Source organism: Humulus lupulus, chromosome 3 (genome assembly GCF_963169125.1).
Source record: "Humulus lupulus chromosome 3, drHumLupu1.1, whole genome shotgun sequence".
In the NCBI taxonomy this organism is placed as follows: Eukaryota; Viridiplantae; Streptophyta; class Magnoliopsida; order Rosales; family Cannabaceae; genus Humulus; species Humulus lupulus.
Window position 1 is genome coordinate 41274909 of NC_084795.1, and position 27567 is coordinate 41302475.

General features: G+C 36.1%; 1 protein-coding gene across 2 annotated transcripts; it reads right to left on the reverse strand.

The window, feature by feature from the left end:
• Window positions 1-747: 747 nt before the first annotated feature.
• On the reverse strand, window positions 748-27444 carry LOC133821077 (uncharacterized). Of its 2 annotated transcripts, XR_009887299.1 has the most exons (5): window positions 27394-27444; window positions 2326-2729; window positions 2156-2248; window positions 1975-2076; window positions 748-1353 (listed from the first exon to the last, which is right to left on the reverse strand). XR_009887299.1 is itself a non-coding variant. In XM_062253586.1 (4 exons), the coding sequence occupies exons 2-4, from the start codon at window positions 2270-2272 to the stop codon at window positions 1183-1185; spliced, it is 390 nt and encodes a 129-aa protein (XP_062109570.1). In that variant the 5' UTR covers window positions 2273-2729; window positions 27394-27444; the 3' UTR covers window positions 748-1182. The 2 variants fall into 2 exon arrangements, 1 of the variants encoding a protein (XP_062109570.1); XM_062253586.1 differs by having other exon boundaries at window positions 2156-2729.
• Window positions 27445-27567: the final 123 nt, after the last annotated feature.

The window sequence follows — 27567 nt, forward strand, 5'->3', positions numbered from 1 at the left end:
GAAGCCGGAGTCTTCTAGTCATGTCACGTAAGTGGCCACACATTAATAAGATTTTGTCCTAAATGGATGGCCTTCCACATTCTAGATAATAGGTTTTTTTGGTTGATTAACTTCTATCTAAGGTTTACTTTTGGTTCTCATAAATTAATATATGTAATATACACTGCAAAAAACGTGACTTTTGCCGGCGCAATTTTGCACCGGCAAAAGTCATGTTTTGCACCGGGAAAAGCCATATGGTCTTTCTCGACGCGCTTTTGCGTCAGCAAAAAGTGATGACGTACACCCGTCGATAATGTGATTTTTACCGACGCAAAATGCACTGCACCGGCAATTGTATATTTTGGCGACAAAAAAATGCGCCAGGAAAAAAATGATGCGCCGAAGAAAATTTTTGTCGCGGGATTGTGGAAAACACTTTTAGCGGCGCAAAATTGTGCGCGTCAAAGATGATTCTTTTAGTGGCGCAAAATTACGCTGGCAAAAGATGTGTCTTTTAGTGACACGTTTTTGCGCTGGGAAAGGTGGATATCTGTAGTGGCACATTTTTGCACCGGTAAAGATTGAGACTTTTGCCGACGTAATTTTGCGTCGGTAAAAGTATTTTTTAAATAATTTTTTTTGATAATATTACTAATTTTATTTTCAATATATTAATATTAATTAATAAATTTTGATTTTAATATATTAATAATTATTTAGTTTTTTAGTAATATTATTTAATTAGAAATAAAATAAAAATTAAGATTTTATAAATAAATAAATAAAATTTATAACTATTAAAGTTTATTGTCTCTACCAAATATGAAAATATAAAAGTAGTTTAGTAAATTAAATCTCTAATCAATTAGACTTTAAATAAATAAATTAAAAAGTTCTACAAATGTGTACTGCCCTCCTCATCATCCCCGCCCCCGTGAGCATCATCATCCTCGTCCGGATCCTCTTCTGGTAAGCCGACAGTAAAACCAGGAGCCAATACACCAACTTGCTTCAACAAAGCACTGAGCAGTACATCTTGACGCCGTTGACGACTCTCAAGTATATTCGTATACTTCTTTAGGTTCTGATTTTACAGCATAATGTCCTGAGTTTACTGCAAAATGGTGTCCACTTCAGGTGGCAATTGCCCGGACATTTGAGAAGTTGACGAAGATGTTGCCCTCTTTGCGCCAATTTGCCTCAACCTAGGCAACCCCCAAACCCTTTCTTATAACGTGAACGGGGTCCAAGGACATCCGTGACAATATCCATATCAGGCGGGAATTGACCGTCGACATTATCGCCGACACAAGAGGCAGCAGATGATACAGGGGTCGTACTCTGCGATGCTCGATGCTCGGTCATCTCAGTCTGCACAATAAAAAGCACATATCTCGAATTCCATTATAACATTATTTCAAAACCTAACTTAGAAATTTTTAATATAATTACATATAAAAATATAACTTTATTATCTATCTGCCAACATCCTATCATTAATGACTGCAGACGAGTGATTGAAAATGAATGTAATTAATTTTGTTCCTGTATGAGGGAGCAAGTGGGCTAAAGTTAATTTGGTCATGAAAATTCATATCTAAATCACAATCATGAAGATATTGTTGATATATATAGTAAGAGCAGTTAATTCAATTAATGAAGAATTTACGTCTCTAAACATATACATCAACTATATTTGCATGTTTGTGATTTAGATATGGATTTTCAATAACAAACTAACTTAGCCCACAAGCTCATTGATACGGGGACAACATTAGTTACGTTCTTTCTTTTTTTTATCTTATTCCACTATCATTAATCATAAAAATATTGACACATAGATTATAAAGATTTAATTGTTAAAAATTTAATTAATAATTAATAAATAATTACTAATTGACACCAACCAATTAATAATTAATATTTATTAATTATTTACTAAACTTTTTTAAAGTTAAATGATCATAAATTAGTTAAGGATAGGCAACTTACTTGTTTTGTCGCCGCTTCATTGCTAATCCACTTATCCTTCTTCTTGTGGAGGTGCTCGAATGTGTCGATCATGCTCGGAAGCTGGCCAGTAGACGAGTCCATCTAAAAAAGCAAATCATTTAAACATTGTTACCTTTATAATATTTTCATAAATGTAAAGATATAGGTTATTATAATTTACGTGATCATAAACATGGGCAACGATGGATTTGGCACCGTGTCCTCCTGGTATGGTCATTTTTGCTCGAGCTTCTTTATTTCTCTTCGATATACGCTTCAAACAGAAAATAGTACTCATTAATCTAGATTGTAATTTTATAATTAAACATTAATGTAAAAACTAAGGCATACCTGCTAAGAATCAGAAGCCCAAAAATCGCATAGAATTGCCCAATCAGAAGAAGTAATCGACCCAAAAGGTTTTGACTTCACTCTCTCGTTATCCACCTCTCCTCCAACCTCAACCTAGTGTTTCTTCATCGTGTGGCGCCAATTAGTTAGATACTTGGATATTAGCTGGCGTTACTTGTTCCCAAGCTAGTGTAGTTGGGGGTACGATGTCACGCATATAACGAGCCATGGAATTATTGAACCACTTGCCATACCTTTGAATAGCTTTTCCAGTTTGTGCATCAAACTCTACTTTCAGATGGCTAATTTTTTTGGTGGCCAGCTCCTTCTCGATATTGGCACTGTAATAAGCTCCCTTGCCCCTCTTGGAGCCACCGCCGGTGTCATTACTTGGTGCGGCCATTCTACATTAAAATATTCATTAATTAACTAATTCAAATTATGTATGTCTGTTGTTTTTTGTTATAAAATTGACATTTTATTACTTATGGTCGTTCCCAACCTACCCTATTCCGACCTAGTGGATCCCTTGGAGATAGTAAGCAGTCATGTACTTCTCCACATTTTTTCAAAATGTTTCTCAAACATCTTGAAAAAATGAGGAGCAGTACATGAATGCATTGGCTATCCCCAAGGCATCCACTAGGTGCATGTCTATTACTTTTTTTTATATATAAAATTAACATTTTATTACTTATTGTCTTTCCCAACCTACCCTATTCTGACCTAGTGGATCCCTTGGAGATAGTAAGAAATCATGTACTAATTCTCATTTTTTCAAGATATTTCATCAAATATCTTGAAAAAATGAGAACCAGTACATGAATACATTGATTATCCCCAAGGCATCCACTAGGTGCATGTGTACGTATATCTGATACTATCACTACTTAATGATAATAAATAAAGTTTTCATTGAATTAAATAAAAAGTTACATATATTTGTTCAAATTACATATCATTGTCCTCATCATCACTAACTACAACATCATTAAGGACACCACTATCACTATCCCTATCGACTAGAACCTTGTCGTCATCCTCATCGTCTTTATACTCGGCCAATGTGTCGTCTTCAAATTCAACTTCATCATCAACAACAAATTCATCTAAACCTTCGCCAACCAAATCATCGACGTTGTACACTTCAGTGGGATTGACATCTACCCGATCATACTGAAGATTATAAAAAATTGGAAGTTTTACCCACAACTGAAATGTAGAAGAATTAACTTCTTGCAATATTGGTATATCATTTGTGGTCTCAGTATCATCAACATCGAAATTTGAGAAATCTCATACATTCCTCAGACTGTATTCATTAACGAGCCTCCAATCATCCCCATTTTTCACATCTCGAAGATAATACACCAACTTCACTTGAGATGCGAGAACGAAAGCATCATCTTTATAACATTGTTCCTTCACATATACGCTCGTAAAATTAGATTCCACTTTAATTCTACTTGTATTGAACCATCTACACTTGAATAGGAGGACACTGTAACCCATCAAGTAGGACAATTCAATTACTTCTTCCAGAACTCCATAGTAGTTCACTCCTTCCTCACTTGACACCATTACACCGCAATTTTGTGTTTTAAGCTTCATATCACGACCATGAATCACAAATTTCACACCATTCACTATCCTCCCTGGATAAGAGAACACGGTGCCGCTTGATTTGTTTGCGAGAGCATACAATTCATTATTAACTTCAGTAGGTGTTGACTCACGCAAACTGTTCACCTATCAACATTAACATTGAAAGTTAGTTTTGGATTGATTAAGTGGGGTTTCAGAAAAGAATTGACTAATATACATACTCGTTCCTTGAACCACTGAGGAAACTCAGCTTCTTGTTGAACTTCAAGATTCAACCCCCCCCCCCCCCCCCCCCCCGTATTCTCAATTCATCCATATGCTCACTACAAATGGACAACAATGTTATGATTTTTGCATTTAATCGGTATATAAACCAAACAAATTTATTGAAAAAGACTAGAAAACACACCTAAGGTACTCCTTAATTTCAGCACAATTGTTCAAGATATACCACTCAGCCTTTTGCTTTAACTGCAGATTGAGGAGCATACTTGATTTCTTACCAAATGGACGACCAAAAGCCTTATAAATAGAATATTCCTGATTTGGTTGGGATTCAACACGATCGTCATTCCTCTCGCATCAATTGAATCGAATCTCAACCCCCCGGAGGTACATTGAGCAAAAGGTTAAGGCCTCATTCACCACGTAAGCTTCTGCGATTGAACCTCCGGACGTGCACAATTTCTTACATACTGTTTATAAACTACCATTGAACATTCAATGGGATACATCCACCTAAAGTGCACGAGATCGCCAAGAATTGCCTCTTTCAGAAGATGCAAAACCAAATGCACCATAATGTCAAAAAATGCTGGAGGAAAAATCATTTTCAACTTGCATAAAATGGTGATAATGTCTGTCTCCATCTTTTAAAGGTCTTTCACATTCAAAGTCCGTGAACAAAGTTTTTTGAAAAAACCGCACAACTCAATAATTGGCTTCCAAACTTCAAGAACCAAATACGATCTAATTGCAGCGGGCAACAACTGTTGAAACAACACGTGGCAATTGTGTGGTTTCAGCCCAGTTATCTTGCCATCATTGTGTAGAGTCCGAGAACTTTACTTAGTTAAGTTAGATAGTAGTATAATAGTAATAATAGTATTATCTTTATAACTGTGAATTTTTGGTTCAGACCGGGATTTATTTGGACACTCATAGTAGTACTTGTAGATTTTCTAAGTTTAACCTATAGTTTAGGAATATTAATTTTAACCTAAGGTTTGATTAATATGACTGATATTGAGGATAATATTTATTATACTATAAGGTTTAGATAAGAACCAATAAGATAATAGCACATGTTATGCATAGGTTTATTAATGATTAAGTATTTTGAGGATTAAATTTATCAAGGGTAAAATTTGAATACTCTAAGGTCAGTTAGCAGCTTTGAAAACGTTAAAGGGCTTAGTCAAGGCTGTTTACTCAATTCAAATTAAGCTAAAAATGTGTAATTTCGTGTTTAAATAATCAGCGTATGCCGATATATCATAGCTATAGGGGGCGATATATCGCAGCATGAAGACACGAAAAACCCGAAATGATGCACGATTGCCTCTGGCATACTGGCCCAGGCGATATATCGCCTACAGGGGGCGATATATCGCCCCTCTCAGCATATTTTGAAAGTTTTCAAAATCGTTCTCCATTCAAACCTTCAACCTCTTGATAAGTCCAGCATCTTTTTGAACGAGTCTTCAGCCTCTGCTGAACGATAATTCAAATTATTTTCACTTAAAAAGCCATTATTTTTATTCAAGTTAAATGAGATATTTTCATTCCTAAACTCTATAAATAGGACCTAGTACCCAGCCATTTATTCATCTATTACTCTAAGTTCAGAGGCTGCAAGTTGCTAGGTGAGTGTGAGAGTGTAAACACTTGGGTTGGGAATTATAAGCTTGATCATCATAAGCTTATCAAACACTTGGGAAGTAAGGTTTTATAGCATTTCAGTTCAAGGTTTAGATTGGTCTTATAAGTCTTCAAGGTATTTCCACACTCTAGTTCAATTGATATTATTTTATTTAAGTTCTCATAGTCTTCTACTCAGCCTTCTAACCTTATTCTTTATTTTGGTTAGGAAATCTAAGAACTTGCACATAAGTTTTTGGTAAGTATATTCTCAATGGTATAGTCATTCCATTCTTTTCATCCCTTTTCTTCAATTTACTCACCCTGTTATAAATGGTTTTTAGGAGTGTTCCAAAGTCCTAACTCTGTCCTCATATCCCGGTATTTTTGGTAAGGAAAATAGGATAGGATTTATGTGTTATATGCTTTTATATGTTATCTTATGATTTTATGTTATGTAATATGTTATGTTAAGTATGATTGTAGACTTGGGCATGTGACCTATATGACTAACAAGCCCCAAATAGATTATGGGCATATGACTTGCTTAGCTAGCAAGACCCCAATAATCTAATGGACATATGCCTTGCTTAGTTTATGGGACCCCAAGTAATAATGGCCATTATAGTATGTATGTGACATAAGTGTTATAGTATGTTTTATGTTGCATTATGATTTTTTATGTATATGGCTATATGTTAGATTTTCCTTGCTGTGCATTAGGCTCATTCCTTTTATGTTTATTTGTGCAAGAAAATAGTTTTAGTGGCGGATAAGGTTCTTGGAAGCTTGGGGAATGTGTATTGAGGCAGAATGGATTCAAAGGACAGAGAGTTTCGATTTGAGGATGTAATTTTTGTTTCTTATGGTTTTTATATGTATCTTTCCGCATTTTATTATGTAATATCTTTGTAATTATCATTATGTCATGTTTTGATTTTAAAACAATGAGATCCCATATCCTAACTTCAATTTTATATAAGTTTGACATTTGTTTTTACAAGTTTTTAATAAAGTTATGATCTTTTCACTTGTAAGTGTTGTTAAGAATTAGTATTTATGTATAGTTTTCGTTAATGGTCCAAGGTCTAGAGTAGTTGGGTCAATACACATTTTCATTGACATTCTTCGAAAGGTTTGCAGCAAAGCCATCCAGGAATTCAACTGACTTCACAAATTCACAGAAAACTTGACGCTCTGGGACACTGAGGGTGTAACTGCGTGCAATTTCTTCCACTTGTTTCCCTCTTTGTGGAGGTGGAGTTTTTCCCTAATTTTCATGTCTGCTAGATCAAGTCTTGCCTTGCCAGTGTCTTTAGATTTTCCCTATAAGTTCAACAAAGTTCCCAAGACACTATTGCAAACATTCTTCTCAATAAGGGTGTTCGTGGGGCTGGTGGTGCGATTTTCTCTAATTTTTTAGACCGCACCGCATATGTGGTTTGAACAATATTTCAAACCGCAACCCGCACCGCATAGACCTCAAACCGCATAAACCGCACCGCAAAAATGCGGTGTGGTGCGGTGCGGTGTGAGCGGTTTATACCTATCGCCAAATAATTTAACAATTAAATATTATAATTGAGAAAGATTCACACAACAAGCTAATAAACTTTAAGCAAAACAATAAAAATATAACAAACTAATAACAAATAAAAAAATTAATATAAAAGTAAATATTATTTTAATTAAGAAGGAATATTTGTATATTGAAGTAGAATATGTGTTAGCATCCTATGAAACATTATATTTTTTTTCTAGATATTGTGAATATTATATTATACTATATGAATATTTATGCATTAAATTTAAATGTAGTAAAATTAAAAAAAAACAATATAAAAAGTTAATATATATAATGATGCGGTGTGGTGTGGTGTGGTTTGAATCACATTTATAAAATTTAAAACCGCACCGCACTGCGCAGTTTGGAAAAAATACAAACCGCAACCGCACTGCGAAAAGTTCTAAACCACAAATTGTGGTGCGATGTGGTGCGGTTTAGGTGGTTTGTGCGGTGTGGGCGGTTTTATGAACACCCCTACTTCTCAATGTGCATTACGTCCAAGTTATGCCTCAGCAATAATTCCTTCCAATAATCATGTTCGAAAAATATGCTCTTCTTCGACCAATTAAGTTCAGTCGGAGCCCTTTTGCGTTGCACACCACCAAATTCTTTGTGTTTCCCAGGTTGTCTAATTTGCAAATACTCTAATTGCTTCAACACATCATCACCGGAGTAATCTTTCAGTGGTGGCCTAAGTTCCTTGTTGTCGTCGAATAGTGCTCGTTTACTTCTCCATTCATGATCCATATCAAGAAACCTTCTATGGCCAATGTATGCAATTTTACTTCTAATCCCTACAGAGGGAGTTTCTTCATTGCATGTGGGGCACACCTTGTACCCTTTTGTGCTCCACCGAGACATCATAGCATAAGCTGGGTAGTCGTTAATGGTCCACAAGATTGTTGCACACATATTGAACAATGTACTATTGTATGCATCTCATGTCTCGACACCATTCACTCATAACTCCTTCAACTCATCAAGCAAAGGTCTCATATAGACATCAATATCTTTTCCAGGTGAAGGACCTGGAATTAGAATAGACAACATTAATGATTGTGGTTTCATGCACTTCCACGGTAGCAAGTTGTATGAGACAAGTATCACAGGCCACATGCTGTAAGAGTTTCTCATGTTGTAGAGTCCAAGAATTTTACTTAGCTAGTTAGATAGTAGTAGTAGTACTAGTGATAGCTAGTAATAGTTATAGTATGTTTATTACTTTGGATTTCGGTTCAAGTCGGGACTTAGTTGAACACTCGTGGCAACACTTATAGATTTTATAAGTTTAACCTATAGTTTAAGAATATTAATTATACCATAAGGTTTGATTAAGATAGTTGATTATAAAGATGATATTTATTATACTATAAGGTTTAGATAGAACTAATAAGATCATGACACTTGTCATGTGCATGTTTATTGAGAAATTAAAGTATTTTTGAGGAATAGTTTTATAAGAGGAATATTTGAAAATTCCAGAATCTGCCAGCAGCTTTAAAATCATTATAGGACTCAGTCAAAGCTGTTTACTCAATTCAAATTAGGTTGAAAAAGTGCAATTACGTGTAAAATATTTCAGCGTATGCCGATATATCGCAGCTCTAGGGGCGATATATCGCCACTCGGAGAATACAAAAAACATGTAACTTCGCATGAATGTTTCGATGAGCCTCGGGAATATAAGCCCAGGCGATATATCGCCTACCATGGGCGATATATCGGCTCTAGGGCAAGATTTTTGAATGATTTTGAAACCGAGCTCAATTCAACCCATAACCTCTTGGCAAGCCTCTGAATCTTTTTGACCGAGACTTAAGCCTCTGCTTAATGAATATTCAAATGTTTTTCAATTAAATAGTCATTATTTTATTCAAGCTAAAAGAAGATCTTTTCATTCTTGAGCTCTATAAATAGGACCTAGTACCCAGCCATTTCTTTCATTCTTCAAGCTGAGTTCAGAGCGTTCATGCAGCTAGGTTTTCTTTAGAGTGTTAAACACTTGGGTTGGGGTTATAAGCTTTATCATCTTAAGCTTATTAAACACTTGGGAAGTAAGGATAATAGTGTGTTTTTCAATATCGAGGTGTAGTTCGGTTATAGTGCATGCAAAGGTATTCCTATTCCTAGTTCATTTTTGTATGTTTCATTAGTTTCTTATAGTTTTCTCTACTCAAATCCTAACTCGTTGTTTTACATTCTTGGTTAGGCATCTAAGTTCTTTGAACTTGAGGTTTCTTGTCAGTAAGTATCTTCTGGGTGGTTTAGTTCATTCCTTTTCATCTCTTTTCTTTTAGAAATACTCACCTTCTCATTATTGGTTTTAGGAGTGTTCCAAAATCCCGTTCTTGTTCTCACATCCCGGTAATGGTAAGGAAAATAGGGTAGTTTCTATATGCTTATGTGTATGTTTATGTACAATATGTTTAAGCTATAGTACGTTATGTTATGTTTTATCTAGGGCTCATAGTTGCTTAGTGCCCTAGTGTTTATCATTTTTATGTTTATAGTTACGATTTACCCTACCTCAGATATTAGACAGGGGACCTAGATGGGTTATCATATACTATCATGTGATCTAACCTACCTCAGATATTAGACAGGGGACGTAGATGGTTTATCACATGTTTTAATGGCCATTAATAGTATAGTCCTATATGGTATACGTTTTTATAGTTATATGTTATATGTTTATGTTTATGCTTTTAGTAGATTTTCCTTGCTGGGAATTAGGCTCATTCTTTTATTTTTATATGTGCAGGAAAATAGTTATGGCGACAGAAAGATTTATGGAAGCTTGGGATTGTGTATTGAGGAAGAATGGATTCGGTGGACTGCGTGAACGATTCGAGGATGACGTTGTTTCAATCTTTTTATTATGTTTCTATGTATTTTCTGCACTTTGTTTTGTAAAAAATTTATTTAAGATTTAAGTTATGTTTTATTTTCAAAACAATGGGATCCCATATCCTACCCCGAATTTTATGTATTTCAACTTTTACTTTATAGTTTTAATAAAGTTTTGAATGTTTCATATGTATGTTTTCTTAAGAATAATGTCTATGTATACGTAGTTTTAATGGTCCAAAGTCTAGAATTAGTTGGGTCATTATAGTTGGTATCAGAGCAACAGTTTATTCGTATGAAGTTCTCCTCGATACACACGCTCAAAGCTCCGAATCTAACCGCCAAGTAAGTGTTTATGATTATAGTTATTATGTTTATATGTATAGCTAACGATTTTAGCCTATATGTTTTCAGTTAAGAATGAACGGATCATTAACTTATGAGGATATCTGAGCCATTAAGGCCTTAAAAAGGGTTAGAGAACCATGAAACATTGTAGGAGTGCTAGAAAGAATCACTCGAAGACTACTTTTGTTTCACAGGGAGATAGGTCACCTCCAAGAATCTAAGCAAATCATGATGAGATCAATGGAGCAATACTTTCTAGTAATTAGACTTTTTAGAGATTATCCTACTATGATTGTAGCCTTAGAAGAAATTTGGGAGACGATAGATGATGAAGATGAATTTCCGGTAGCTATGAGATATTATTTTCTCATACTTAGGTTCACTTCAAAAATGGAATTTCAATTTACAAATGAGCAAAAACATAGAATTTTTACGAATCTTCCTCGAGGGCATTTTGAGGCACAAGACAATGACAACTATGAAGAAATGGATGACGATATGTTACATGAAGGATCAGATGTAGAAGATTCCGAATTTTAGAATAGATTAGTTTCCTTGTTTATTTTGTTTATTTTTATTTATGATTGTAAATAGTGATTTTTTTTCCAAATTAATATCATTGTTATTTTGTTAACATGTATGAGTTTGATTTTTCTTTTGCAATTATAATAAATAATAAATATAATAAATATTGACTAATTTCAGTGAGGGTGGATACAAATCAATGGACCAGGTTCTCTATATTGAGAGTTAGGGGGCCATAGTAGTGGGAACGATTTTATTGATCCCAGCCCTCCCTCAATATGGTTAACTTTGGAACAGCGATGAGTTTCAAGCCTGAGAATTAAGTCATATAGGATGATTGGAAACAGACTTAGAAAATAATAAAGATGGCTTATTTTTCTAAGTATAAAAGCCCACTATAATAATAAAGAAGACTTATATAATTTTCATAAGAAGTCATAATTAATAGGTCCGAATTATGTTTGTTTAGATTAAGTTTTTTCCTTAGAGCCTATTAGGGTAAAGTTCTGACATGTTTCTCTCAACTGTTAGAACTCTGCTGCGATGTCGCTCTGAAGGTCTGCTCGCACCAATGGTAATGCCTCTAATGCTGCTCCGGTGAACAATGAAGGCCCTCCCGTTCGCAGAAAGGGAGTACGCGCTACTGCCAACCGCAACGCGCCACCACCTCTGGTTGACAACACTGCGGAAATTTCCAGACTGTGACAACAAGTTGAGGAATTACTGCAGCAACAATAGCAACAGGTTCAGCCTTAGACTTAGCCTCCGCCTGCACCACAGCCTCAGCAAATGGCCTCAGCACCCCCAACAAGTTAGTCCATATGGGGGAAGACCAGTGGCGAATTATGTGCCATATCCAGTTCAGCACATGGAGCCAGTTTATGAGCAGTTTTGTAAGCAACACGCTCCGAACTTTGAAGGGACTACAGACCCCTTCGAGGCGAATGGCTCAGAAACGTGGAGCCAATCCTGATGCACATGAACCTCGGCAACGCGGACCGCATATTCTGCGTTTCGTTTCTACTCAAGAAAGATGCCAGAATATGGTGGGACTTAGTCCAGCAGACGCATGATGTTGCCACCATGACTTGGACCCGATTTGTGGAGCTGTTCCACAAAAAGTACTCCAATTCGGCTGTCATCGCTTCAAGAGTCGAGGAGTTTGCTGGCCCGAAGCAAGGGAGCTTATCAGTGGCAGAATATGCTCGGCAATTTGACTAATTAGCTAAGTTTGCACCAGAAATGGTTCCAACTGACTATCTAAGGGTGACCAAGTTCGTTAGAGGAATTTGATCGAAAATTGAGCTAGGGGTTAAGCTAGCAAACCCAGTAAATAATACCTACGCCGATGTTATAGAAACGGAAAAAGAAGTAGAAAGGTTGCAGGCTAATGTTAGTAAAGAAGAAGCCAGTAAGCCTGAACCTAAACAGTCAAGTCAACCTCAGACTAGTCGGAACAACAGCCACCACAACAACATCAATCAGTCCAGCAACAACAATAATGGTCAGAAAAGAAGGCATCCTGACAATAAGCAGTCTGATAGTGATAAAAGGGCATGGACGAACAATGGAAGCAGTAGGTCGGGTTATGTAGAGTACCCGCAATGTACTAAGTGCCAGAAGAAACATCCTGGTGAATGTCGGGAAAACACCAAGGGATGTTACAACTGTGGTCAAGAAGGACACCGGAAGAAAGACTGTCCCCAGCTCAAGCCAGAGGGGAAAAAGGAAGATAAGATTGTTCCTGCCAGAGTATTTGCCTTAACCCAAGGAGAGGATGATGCTAGCAATAAGGTGGTCACAGGTCAGGTTTCTATCCTCAATAACATATGTTATGTATTATTTGATTCGGCAGCCACGCATTCGTATATCTCATTAGGAATGATAGAAAAACTAGACAAACCTTGTGAAAGAATTAGAACTAGGTTTGTAACAGAGTTGCCTTCGGGCAAAGTAGTTCTATCATCACGGATAGTACGAGGCGTACCAATCAAGATTGAGGACATAGAATTAGAAGGAGACCTGATAGAACTGGAGATCAAAGACTTTAACATGATACTAGGCATGGACTGGTTAGCAAGGCATGGCGTGACCATCAACTACAAACACAAGAAAGTGACGTTCGAGACTTTTGACGGCCAGAGACAATGCTTCATGGGATAAGTTTCAGGGCTACGCACACCGCTAATATCATCTCTAAAAGCCCAAAGGATGATAGAAAAAGGATGTCAAGCATACTTAGCTAGCATCACAGATATATTAAAAGAAGCACCACTTAAGGTTGGAGACGTCTGCATTGTAAGATAATTCCCAGAAGTATTTCCCTATGACTTACCAGGGTTGCCGCCGACTAGGGAAATTGACTTCACAATCGAATTAGTACCGGGCACCGAGTCTATCTCCAAGGCACCATACCAGATGGCACCTACAGAACTCAAGTAGTTAAAGACACAGCTACAAGAACTCCTAGATTTGGGTTTCATTAGACCGTGCCATTCGCCATGGGGAGCACCGATTCTATTTGTGAAGAAAAAGGACGGAAGCATGCGGATGTGCATAGATTACCGTGAGCTGAATAAGGTGACGATTAAGAATAAGTACCTGTTACCCCGGATTGACTATTTGTTTGATCAATTCCGAGGCGCGACCGTATTCTCAAAGATTGATCTACGGTCCGGGTACCGTCAGCTCAAGGTATGGGAAGAGGACATTCCTAAGACAACTTTTAGAACTCATTATGGGAATTATGAGTTTTTAGTTATGTCTTTTGGTCTTACCAACACTCCAGCCCCATTTATGGATTTAATGAATAGGGTCTTTAAGGACTACTTGGATAAATTCATCGTAGTATTCATCGACGACATCTTAGTATACTCAAAGGACGAAGTCAAGCATGAGGAACACTTAAGGTTGATCTTGTTATGACTAAAAGAGCATCAACTCTACGCCAAGTTCAAGAAATGCGAGTTTTGGCTTTCGCAAGTGGCGTTCCTCGGGCACATTATATCCAAGGATAGAGTTGTAGTAGACCCATCTAAGGTAAAGGCTATGAAGGATTGGCCAAGACCAAAGAATGCATCCGAAGTAAGGAGCTTTCTGGGATTAGCAGGTTATTATCGAAGGTTTGTAGAGGGCTTTTCTAAGATAGCCACTCCGCTCACCAACCTGACCCGGAAACAATAAAGGCTCAACTGGACTGATAAGTGTGAGGAAAGCTTCCAGTTGCTTAAAGATAAGTTGTGCTCAGCACCAGTACTCTGTGTACCGGCACCCAACGAAAAGTTTGTAGTTTACTGTGATGCGTCGAAGCAAGGTTTGGGTTGCGTGCTAATGCAGAATGACAAGGTTATAGCCTACGCCTCAAGGAAAATGAAGGAGTACGAGCAATGCTATCCAACTCACGATATGGAGTTGGTAGCGGTGGTATTTGTGTTGAAAATGTGGCACCATTATCTTTACAGAGAACGGTGTGAGGTTTATACGGACCACAAAAGTTTCAAGTACTTATTTACTCAGAAGGAGCTCAACATGAGGCAGCGTAGGTGGTTAGAGCTAGTAAAGGATTACGACTGCGAAATCCTATTCCACCTGGGAAAGGAAAACGTAGTTACCAATGCGCTAAGTAGGAAGAATTATGGAAGTTTAGCAGCACTAGCTGGAATGGAAAAGCCGCTACAGTAGGAGCTGATAAATGCCGGAATAGAAGTAGTCATCGGTATGCTGGCTAATTTGTCTATCTAGTCAAATCTGCTAGAAGATATATGGATTTGGCAAGGGCATGATGGCACACTAGTAGCACATATGGATGCCATTAGAGAAGGTAAGGCCACAGATTTCTCAATATTAGGTCAAGGGTTATTGAGATATAAGGATCGGGTATGCGTGCCAAATGATCAAAAGATTAAGATGACAATTCTAGAAGAAGCGCACAGTACCCCGTACTCAGTTCACCCAGGGTTGACCAAGATGTCTCACGACATCAAGGCAATATATTGGTGGCCAGGAATGAAGAAGGACATAACAGAATTTGTGTCTAAATGCTTAGTATGCCAGCAAGTGAAAGCAGAATATCAGCGGCCTACAGGCTTATTCCAACCACTTAGCATACCAGAATGGAAATGAGACGATATAGCTATGGATTTCGTGACGGGTTTGCCATGAACAAATAAGCAGCATGATTCAGCTTGGGTAGTAATAGATAGACTAACCAAGTCAGCTCATTTCCTACTTGATAAGACTTCGTACACAGTGGATCAATACACAGACATCTATGTCCAAGAAATAGTACGGTTGCATGGAATCCCCAAGACAATAGTGTCTGATTGAGGATCAATGTTTACATCGAGATTTTGGGGAATTTTACAGCAAGCCATGGGTACTAAGTTAACTCTTAGTACAACTTTTCATCCTTAGACAGACGGTCAGTCCAAGTGCACCATATAGATTTTAGAAGATATGTTGCGCGCTTGTATACTGTATTTTGGAGGATCGTGGAATAAGTATTTACCACTGATAGAATTCTCCTACAACAATAGCTACCAGTCAATGATTAGGATGGCACCCTATGAGTTACTTTATGGAAGAAGGTGACGATCACCGTTATATTGGGACAAAGTAAGAGAAAGGCAGCTCCTTGGTCCTGAAGCTGTTAGAGAAGCTTAGGAAGCAGTAGCGCTGATTAGAAAGCGTATGCTCGCTGCTCAAAGCCGTCAGAAAAGCTATACGGATGCCAAGCGACGTGATGTGGAATTCAATGTTGGAGATCAAGTCTTCCTGAAGATATCTCCTATGAAAGGTGTGGAGTGGTTTGGGAAGAAAGGCCAGCTTAGTCCCCTTTTTATAGGTCCTTTTGAGATATTGGACAAAGTGGGAGCAGTTGCATATAGACTAGCCCTACCGCCAGCCTTAGTAGATAGTCACAATGTGTTCCACATCTCAATCCTACGAAAGTATGTGTCATACCCATCTCATGTCCTTAAGGACGATATGATAGCACTCCAAAAAGACTTGAGTTACGAGGAACGACCAGTTAGCATCCTAGATAGAGGGATGAAGCAGTTACGGTCCAAGAGTATTCCGATAGTCAAAGTCCTATGGAGTAATAGTTCAAAACGGGAGGCAAAGTGGGAGTTGTAGGAGGACATGTTAGCCCAGTATCTAGAATTATTTGGTAAGTAAAATTTCGAGGACGAAATTCTTTTATAGTAGGGGAGAATTGTAGAGTCCAAGAATTTCACTTAGCTAGTTAGATAGTAGTAGTAGTAGTAGTAATAGCTAGTAATAGTTATAGTATGTTTATTACAGTGGATTTTAGTTCAAGCCGGGACTTAGTTGAACACTCGTAGCAACACTTATAGATTTTATAAGTTTAACCTATAGTTTAAGAATATTAATTATACCATAAGGTTTGATTAATATAACTGATTATAAAGATGATATTTATTATACTATAAGGTTTAGATAGAACTAATAAGATCATGACACTTGTCATGTGGATGTTTATTGAGAAATTAAAGTATTTTTTAGGAATAGTTTTATAAGAGGAATATTTGAAAACCCCAGAATCTGCCAGCAGCTTTAAAATCGATATAGGACTCAATCAAAGCTATTTACTCAATTCAAATTAGGCTGAAAAAGTGCAATTACGTGTATAATATTTCAACGTATGTCGATATATCGCAGCTCTAGGGGCGATATATCGCCACTTGGGGAATACGAAAAATACGTAATTTCGCACGAACGTTTTGACGAGCCTCGGGAATATAATCCCAGGAGATATATCGCTTACCATGGGCGATATATCGGCTCTAGGGTAAGATTTTTGAATGATTTTGAAACCGAGCTCAATTCAACCCATAACCTCTTGGCAAGCCTCTGAATCTTTTTGACCGAGTCTTAAGCCTCTGCTGAATGAATATTCAAATGTTTTTCAATTAAATAGTCATTATTTAATTCAAGATAAAATAAGATCTTTTCATTCTTGAACTCTATAAATAGGACCTAGTGCCCAGCCATTTCTTTCATTCTTCAAGCTGAGTTCAGAGCCTTCAAGCAGCTAGGTTTACTTTAGAGTGTTAAACAATTGGGTTGGGGTTATAAGCTGTTATATTATTTTATAATATAATGTAATATTATATTATATTATAATATAATGTTTTAGATTAAATAAATGTGACAAAGAGTGTCACATATTGTAACATATAATAGAGAGTTACAATATTTAGATATATGAGATATCTCCAAATAATGTAACATATTTGGTGTTACAAATTTCTAACTTCCAAATATTACCCTTTATTGTGTAAATTTGGGGTTACACAATATTGAGATGAATTTCATAAAGCCATATGTGAAATGGTTGTTAGAGATATGATTTTAACCCCAATAATGTGTTTTGGGAGTTACAAAATCATTTGGAAGAGTTTGGAACCGTTTGGAAAAACAACACATTTTTAAGTGCTAAAAATGGTCAGTGGTCGCGGCCACTGAATGTTGGTGGCCACGGCCAGTGGGACAGAGAGTAGTGGCCATGGCCACTAATGTCTCTGGCCGTGGCCATAGGCCAAAACTGACCATTTTTTTCAATTTTTTCAATCTTTGTTGAACTACTCAAAAAACCCAAATAACTCCCAAATCTCATTTTTTTAATTCCATATTAATCCAATTAAACATTGGTAACAGCCATAGGGGTTGGTGGAATTTGAAATTCAAGGGGTGTCTCTAAACTTTATAAATAAGAGCCTATAGCTCACTTGAAAGACACAACATTTCTATCCATTTGAGCACTTGGCTAGATACACCTTGAGGCTTGATAATTCCATAAAGCATTTCCAATATCTGAGAGAGATCCCTTAGTGCTTGAGTTAGGGGGAAATAAGCTTTTGGACAAAGGTTTTAAACCTTGTTCAAGTTGGTGATCCCCAACCCTCTTCACTTAGGTTGTGTAAGTGAGAGTTTACTTGTGTTTCTATTCTTCATTTTATTCTATTGTTTTCTTCTTATTCTCTTGTTCTATTTACTTGTATATTTTGTTGAAAAGTTGTAATCTTTTCTTTTGGTTCAAACACTTTATTTTACTTGTAATCCTTGCTTAGAGTTGTATTCTCACTATTCTCTTCTTCTTCATCATCTTCTTCCTTTTCTTTGTTTATTTGTAATTTTCAGTTATAGAGTTGTAACCTTATTTAATCAATCTATATTTATTTGTAATATTATTGCATAGAGTTGTAATATTCTTACCCATTTCCATTGAGGCAATCTATTTTTTCCTAACATTCAAAAGCTTATCCCTTTGTTTGTTTCAATGGAAGGTGAGACCATCAAAATCATGACTCAAGACCTAGTGATGTTGGATAGGTTTGATGGGTCCAATTTCACTAGGTGGCAAGACAAGGTGAGATTCCTTTTGACCACTCTCAAAATCGCCTACATTCTAGAATCCACTCTAGAACCTCTCCCAACGCCATCCGACAAGGACACTCCCGAGGAGATGGAGAAAATAAGGAAGAGGGAGGAGGACAATCTCCTTTGTAGGGGTCATATCCTCAACGCCCTATCTGATAGGCTCTATGACCTCTACACCGAGACCAAATCGGCCAAGGAGATATGGGATGCACTTGAGAAAAGTTCAAGGCGGAAGAGGAAGGTACTAAAAAGTTTTTGATATCTCAATACTTTTATTTCAAAATTTTTGGTGATAAGCCTATTCTTCCTCAAATTCATGAATTGCAAATAATTGTTAACAAACTGAAAGTTTTAAAGATTGAGCTTCCCGAGGCCATTCAAGTTGGTGCTATAGTGGCTAAATTACCACCAACTTGGAAGAGCTATAGGAAAAGAATCCTTCATAAAAATGAGGATTATTCTTTGGAGGAAATCCAAAAGCATATTCAAATCGAAGAGGAATCGATATGTAGAGATAAACTTGTGGAGGGGTCTAATGGAGAGACTTCCAAAGCAAATGCGGTGTCATAACCAAAACATCCCAAAAACAAAGGCAAAAGGGTAACGAGAAACCTTTGGGTCCAAAAACCAACCCAAACAAGTTTAAGGACGAGAAAGGTCCTTGATTTGTGTGTGGGAAAAAGGGTCACTATGCTAGAGAATGTAGGCATAGAAAAGACCAACAAGGACCTAAGGTGAACGAAACTCAAGAGGAAAACATAGTTGCTACCCTTAGTGAGGTGAATGCAGTCCAAGGCAAGGTGAAAGGGTGGTGGTATGATACATGTGCCACCGTCCATGTCACCTATGACAAATCATTGTTCAAGACCTTTGAAGAGTCAAAGGGCAACCATGAGATTCAAATGGGCAATGAGGGAAAATCCAAGGTACTTGGCAAAGGTACCATTGAAGTATTTTTCACCTCCGGTAAAAGGTATTTTCTTACTTTTATAGATGATTTTAGTAGATATACCTATGTGTTTCTTTTAAAGCATAAAGATGAAACTTTTGATGCTTTTAAATTGTATAAATTAGAAGTTGAAAATCAACTAAATAAAAAGATTAAGGTGCTAAGAAGTGATAGAGGATGAGAGTACTTCTCTAATGAATTCAATACATTTTGTATAGGAAATGGTATAATTCATGAGTGCACTGCACCTTATACACCACAACACAATGGTGTTGCCGAAAGGAAAAATAGGACGTATCTAGAGATGATAAATTCTATGTTGGTGTTTTCTAAGTTGAACTTCAACTAATGGGGTGAAGCGCTTTTAACCGCTTGTCACATTCTTAATCGAATACCGATGAAGAAAAATGAGATATCTCCATATGAGTTATGGAAAGGAAGAAAACCCAACGTAGGGTACTTCAAAGTATGGGGGTGTCTTGCATATTGCAAGAAAAATGAACCTAATAGAACAAAGTTAGGTTCAAGAGCCATAAAGTGTGCTTTTGTTGGTTATGCCAACAATAGTAAAGCTTATAGGCTATTAGACTTAGAGTCTAATATTGTGATTGAATCTAGAGAAGTTGAATTTTTTGAGAATATGTTATGTGACAACAATTCTCAAGCTTCAACATCTCTAAAGGAGAATTTGTTATATGAAAACAATTCTCAAGATTCTACATCCAAAGTTGATTCTCAAGAGGAGAATTCTCAAAAGGATGTAAAGCAACCTTTTGAACCTAGAAGAAATCAAAGGCTTAAAAATCATAAAAGTCTAGTAGTGGATGAGATAGATTCTCAACGAATTTCATTCTACATGGTAGAAGGAAATAGAGAGGAAGTTATTAGGAAAATTCCTATTATACTTCTCGTTGAGGGTGATCCTAAGACTTATAGAGAAGCTATCCAATCGAGAGATAATGCATTTTGGAAAAAAGCCATCAATGATGAGATGGATTCCATTCTTTCCAATAACACTTGGGAATTGGTAGACCTCCCACCGGGGTCTAAGAAAATTGGGTGTAAGTGGGTATTTAGGAGAAAATACCACACTGACGGCACTATCCAAACCTTTAAAGCAAGATTAGTAGCTAAAGGGTTTAGGCAAAAAGAGGGTATCGATTATTTCAATACTTATGAGCCTGTTGCAAGAACAACTTCTATATGAATTTTGTTCGCTTTAGCTTCTATACACAACTTGTATGTTCATCAAATGGATGTCAACACGACATTCCTTAATGGTGACCTCAATGAGGAGGTCTATATGGAACAACCCGAAGGGTTTGTCCTACCAAACTATGAACATAAAGTTTGTAGACTTGTAAAATCCTTATATGGATTGAAACAAGCTCCTAAACAATGGCATGAGAAATTTGATCAAGCCATCATGTCTAATGGGTTTAGACATAACTATGGAGACAAGTGTTTGTATTCCAAAACTTGTAAGGGATATGTGATCATTGTTTGCTTATATGTGGATGACATGCTTATTCCAAGTAATAGCATGAAAGGGATAGAAGAAACGAAGAGGTTTCTATCATCAACCTTCTATATGAAAGATCTTGGAGAAGTTGACACCATACTTGGTATCAAAGTAAAGAAACATAGTGGGGGGTTTTGTGTTAGGGCAAGCCCACTATGTTGAGAAAGTATTGAACCATCTCAAGGTTAAAGATGCCAATACTCCATTCAATCATAGTGTAAAACTAGAGATGAATGAAGGAAGAGCGGTGGCTTAATTGGAGTACGCTAGTGCTACAGGGAGTCTAATGTACGCTGCCCAATGTACTAGACCTGATATAGCATTTGCGGTAAGTAAACTTAGTAGGTTTACAAGTAATCCAAGTGTGGATCACTGGAAGGCAATTGGAAGACTCCTAAGTTATCTGAAGAAAACCAAAGGATTAAGCCTTCACAACTCCAAATTTCCTTCAATTTTAGAAAGGATATACAGATGCAAGTTGGATATCCAATCTTGGGGACAACTTGTCCACAACTGGTTGGGTATTTACACTTGGTGGAGGTGCAATTTCTTGGGGTTCCAAGAAACAAACCTGTATATCTCATTCCACTATGGAAGCATAGTTCATAGCTCTAGCTGCTACCGGCAAAGAGGCTGAATGGTTAAGGGATCTGTTGATAGAGATTCCCTAATCAAAGAGAAAGTATCTACTATATCGATACATTGTGATAGCCAAGCGACATTGGCTAGAGCATACAGCGGAGTGTATAATGGGAAGTCTAGACATGGATATGTAAGATAATTGATTCAAAGAGGAGTCATTTCAATATCCTATGTGAGAACAAGTGAAAATCTGGCGGATCCTTTCACTAAGCCACTAATGAGGGATCTAGTGGCTGCATCATCTCGAGGGATGGGACTTAAACTCCCTAAAGAGATTCACGATTGATGGTAACCTATCTTAACACTAGGTATTCAACTAGTGTTAGGTTCAATAGGTAACAACAAGTCAATCAAGTGAATATTAGTTGTACTCAAAACAAGTCCCATCTGAGATATTGAGTACTTGTGTGTTACCAAGTTGAAGGTTAAAACATAAAGGTTTTTTTAATAGAATTCAGTCTTATGAAGACAAGTATTTTTGGTAACAAAATACTGTAAAAATTCTACCTATATGGACCTAGGGGTGGTGCCGCCTCTCATGAGAATTGAGAGTATTCTCAAGAACATCCATGAATGGAAAGTGCACATGGCCAGTAACGGTGCAAAGCGAGACATAGAGGTCTCAAGTGAACATCGCAAAGGTGTGTGTGTTATCACCGATTTGTTATCATGAAAAGATGGTTCAATGCCTAGTGCAACCAAATTTTCGACATATTTTGTGATAATTACACTATAGTAAAGTTCAAGTTGAAAAACACATTGCTTTATGCCCTAATGCAATGACTCCTATAAGAGAGAGTTCTTATTTAATCAAGTGGGGGATATGTTATATTTTAAAATATAATGATTGATTAAATAAGTGTTACAATAGATAACTATTTAATCTAGTGGGGGAATGTTATATTATTTTATAATATAATATAATATTTTATTATATTATAATATAATGTTTTAGATTAAATAAATGTGACAAAGAGTGTCTCATATTGTAACATATAATAGAGAGTTACAATATTTAGATATATCCAAATAATGTAACACATTTGGTGTTACAAATTTGTAACTTCTAAATATTACCCTTTATTGTGTAAATTTGGTGTTACACAATATTGAGATGAATTTCATAAAGCCATATGTGAAATGGCTGTTAGAGATATGATTTTAACCCCAATAATGTGTTTTGGGAGTTACAAAATCATTTGGGAGGGTTTGGAATCGTTTGAAAAAATAGCACATTTTTAAGTGTTGAAAATGGTCAGTGGTCGCAGCCACTGAATTTTGGTGGCCGCGCCCAGTGGGACAGAGAGTAGTGGCCGCGACCACTAATGTCTCTGGCCGCGGCCACAGGCCAAAACTGACCATTTTTCAGTTTTTTCAATATTTGTTGAACGGCTCAAAAGCCCAAATAACTCCCAAATCTCATTTTTAATTCCATATTAATCCAATTAAACATTGGTAACGGTCATGGGGGTTGGTGGAATTTGAAATTCAAAGGGTGTCTCTAAACTCTATAAATAGGAGCCTATAGCTCACTTGAAAGACACAACATTTCTATCCATTAGAGCACTTGGCTAGAAACACCTTGGGGCTTGATAATTCCATAAAGCATTTCCAATATCTGAGAGAGATCCCTTAGTGCTTGAGTTACGGGGAAATAAGCTTTTGGACAAAGGTTTTAAACCTTGTTCAAGTTGGTAACCCCCAACCCTCTTCACTTAGGTTGTGTAAGTGAGAGTTTACTTGTGTTTCTGTTCTTCATTTTATTCTATTGTTTTCTTCTTATTCTCTTGTTCTATTTACTTGTATATTTTGTTGAAAAGTCGTAATCTTTTCTTTTGGTCCAAACACTTTATTTTACTTGTAATCCTTGCTTAGAGTTGTATTCTCACTATTCTCTTCTTCTTCTTCATCTTCTTCCATTTCTTTGTTTATTTGTAATTGTCAGTTATAGAGCTGTAACCTTATTTAATCAATCTATATTTATTTGTAATATTATTGCATAGAGTTGTAATATTCTTACCCATTTCCATTGAGGCAATCTATTTTTTCCGAACATAAGCTTTATCATCTTAAACACTTGGGAAGTAAGGTTAATAGTGTGTTTTTCGATATCAAGGCGTGGTTCGGTTATAGTGCATTCAAAGGTATTCCTATTTCTAGTTAATTTCTGTATGTTTTCTTAGTTTCTTATAGTTTTCTCCACTCAAATTCTAACTCGCTATTTTCCATTCTGGGTTAGGCATCTAAGTTCTTTGAACATGAGGTTTCTTGTTGGTAAGTATCTTCTCGGTGGTTTAGTTCATTCCTTTTCATCTCTTTTCTTTTAGAAATACTCACCTTCTCATTATTGGTTTTAGGAGTGTTCCAAAATCTCGTTCTTGTTCTCACATCCCGGTATTGGTAAGGAAAATAGGATAGTTTCTATATGCTTATATGTATGTTTATGTACAATATGTTTATGCTATAGTACGTTATGTTATGTTTTATCTAGGGCTCATAGTTGCTTAGTGCCCTAGTGTTTATCATTTTTATGTTTATAATTATGATATACCCTACCTCAAATATTAGACAAGGGACCTAGATGGGTTATCATATACTATCATGTGATCTAACCTACCTCAGATATTAGACAGGGGACGTAGATAGTTTATCACATGTTTTAATGGCCATTAATAGTATAGTCCTATATGGTATACGTCTTTATAGTCATATGTTATATGTTTATGTTTTTGTTTTATGCTTTTGGTAGATTTTCCTTGCTGGGCATTAGGCTCATTCTTTTATTTTTATATGTGTAGGAAAATAGTTATGGCGGCAGAAAGATTTATGACGGCTTAGGATTGTGTATTGAGGAAGAATGGATTCGGTGGACTGCGTGAACGATTCGAGGACGACGTTGTTTCAGTCTTTTTATTTTGTTTCTATGTATTTTCTGCACTTTGTTTTGTAACAAATTTATTTAAGATTTAAGTTATGTTTTATTTTCAAAACAATGAGATCCCATATCCTACCCCGAATTTTATGTATTTCAACTTTTACTTTATAGTTTTTAATAAAGTTATGTATGTTTTCTTAATAATAGTGTCTATGTATACGTAGTTTTAATGGTCCAAAGTCTAGAATTAGCTGGGTCATTACACATGTTCCCAATAGGATTGAAACCATCTGTAGCCAACCCAATCCTAACATTTCGAGGTTCGGCTACGAAAGATGGGTACAACTCATCAAGGTGCTTCCACGCCTTACTGTCAGCGGGGTGCCTCATCACACCATCTTCCTTTGGCCTTTTAGAATAGTGTCATCTCATATCCTCTGCAGTATATCTCGAACTGTACAACCTTTTCAATCTCGGCATCAACGGAAAGTACCACATGACCTTATGAGCCACTTTCTTCCCGTTCCCACGATTATCTTGCCAGCGACACTCACCACAAACTGGACAGAATTCCAAATTCGCATTCTCCTTCCATAACAGTGCATAGTCATGCTTGCAAGCATCGATGGACTCATATCCCAATCCAATACTCCGCAACTTTGCCTTCGCCTAATAGTTAGACTTAGGTAAAATTGTTTCGTCAGGCATAGTGTCGACTAGCAATTCCAGCAAACCATCAAAGTAATGATTGTTGCACTTGTTAATAACTTTCAGATGCATCAGCTTCACCAAGAAGTTCAACGTGGAATACTTTCTGCAACCCGGGTACAATTCACTTGACATCTCCTTAAATAAATTGTCATACTTGTCGCGATGTTGAACATCATCTTGGGGAAGATCATTATAGTTTCCAGCGGGAGCGTCATCTTCAGCGTAAACATCCTCCAGGATATTTGCTATCTCATCTCTATCCTGATCTCGTACCACATCTGGTGGCAGCGGCAGCGCCTCTCCATGGTAATGCCATACTTTGTAGGACTGTATGATGCCATTTTTTAATAAATGCATCGAAATTGCATTTAAAGGCCAGAACTTAACATTCCCACATTTCTTGCACGGACAACAAACCAAACCCCGATCGTTCACCATATTTTTAGCGATCTCGAAGAACTCCTTAACACCGTTTCTATACTCCAGAGACCAACGATTCCTCGCACTCATCCAGCTTCTGTCACTCGCCATCTTCAAGTGAAATAATTCAGAAAATATTAATAATTGTCTAAAAATGAGGGAAATGATAGTCAAAATATTTCATGACTGTTTGTCTCCCTAATTATCACTAAGTGATAATAATATCCTATCTCTAGCAAAAATGATTATTTATATTTACCAAAGAAAATGTAGCTAATTATTAATTATTACAATTTTTTAAATCATTTACTTATTTATTACTCTTATTTTAAAATTAATTTAATTATACATTAATTTCATTTTGTAATTTTTTATTAAATTCTTCAATTTGTATTTGATTATTTACTTAATTAATAACAATTTTCGGTACTATTTTGTATTAAATTCTTGTTATTTTGTATTAATAACAATTTGTACTAAATTTTTCGGTACTAAACTATTCAGAATTTTCTAAAAATTTGTAGGATGCTCTAAATAGCTACAATATACACGGTCATAAAAAAAAATCGCGCTGAAAATCTGTTCACGGGTCGATAACACTGAGAGCCCCACCGGTAGGGCTTAAAGTGAAACTCCTATTATGAAAATTCCCCTATATATATAAATATATATATCCGTGTTTCCTTTTTTTTGCAGAAGACATGTCCCCAATTTATTATTTTAAAAAATAATAAATAAATTTAAATATAGAAACAACCCTAATTAAACCCCCCTTAACTTCTCACTCTCCTAAGGTGCTGCCTCCCCTTCTCTCTCAAACACCACCACAGCTCTGCATTTTACGTGATCTCCGTCATCTTTCTTTCTCTCTCAAATTACTTTATCTCTTTTCCTCTTTTGCATCATCTTTTCTCTTGATCTTTTTTTTTTTTCTTTTATAGGTCGCAACGACAACCCACAACGCCGCCTCTGCTCTTCCTCTCCAAAACCCCGACCCCTTAACGTCGTCGAAGTGATGAACCCTCAACATTGCACACCTCTTAGCATCCATTAGCACCTCGCTGAAGTCATGAACCCATAGCGCTATCGAACCCACAAGCCCTCACCTCTGTTTGGATCATTATTTTCTTTGTTTTTTATATTTATTGACAATCCATAAAGTGTTTTGTATATTATTTGGATAGATTAGTTCTTATTTTTGTATATTTTTTTTATTTAGATCTAGATTTTGGTGTTAGTTTTGGTGTATATTTGTGATTTTTGATTATTTTGATGTGGTTATGTATTTGTTAGTAGAATAATCTTTGTATGAGTTTCTTTCTTCTATTTGAATTGTTGTTTATAATTTGTTTGAAATTTAGAATTTTACAACAAATTATATTGTGAATATACTAAGATTAATTTAACAAATTAAAAAAAATTAAAATAGCTGATTAATTATGTATTTTAAAATTTAATTCATATATACATTAAAAAATGAAATACAATTCTTTATATATAATTTAATTTAATATATTTTTATTTTAATATATAATGAAATATTTAAAATAAAAAAATATTAATGACTATCTTTCACATCTTCCTGTAGAAGACGTGAGAAGTCACATAGGAGACTTCCAATGTCTTTTATGAGAGACATTATATACTTTTAATGTCTTCCAAATAAAGTTATACAACCTTTATTTTGTTGTACTGAATCCTTAAAAGATGGTTCAAATAGTAAAACTCAAAATCATTGCCATATATAATAAAAAAAATATATATTCTCCATAGAATTATTAAATTTTCTTTACCTTGTCCTCTCTTTCTGCACCTCAAGTTTCATTCCCTTTATATTTTCTACTGCAAATATGAAATACTTCTATTCTTAAATAGTTTGTTAACAATTTTTATACGGTAATAGCTTATACTATGCTTATAAAAAAGAGAAGTTCAAAGTGATCTATTTTTATGTTGAAAATAAATGG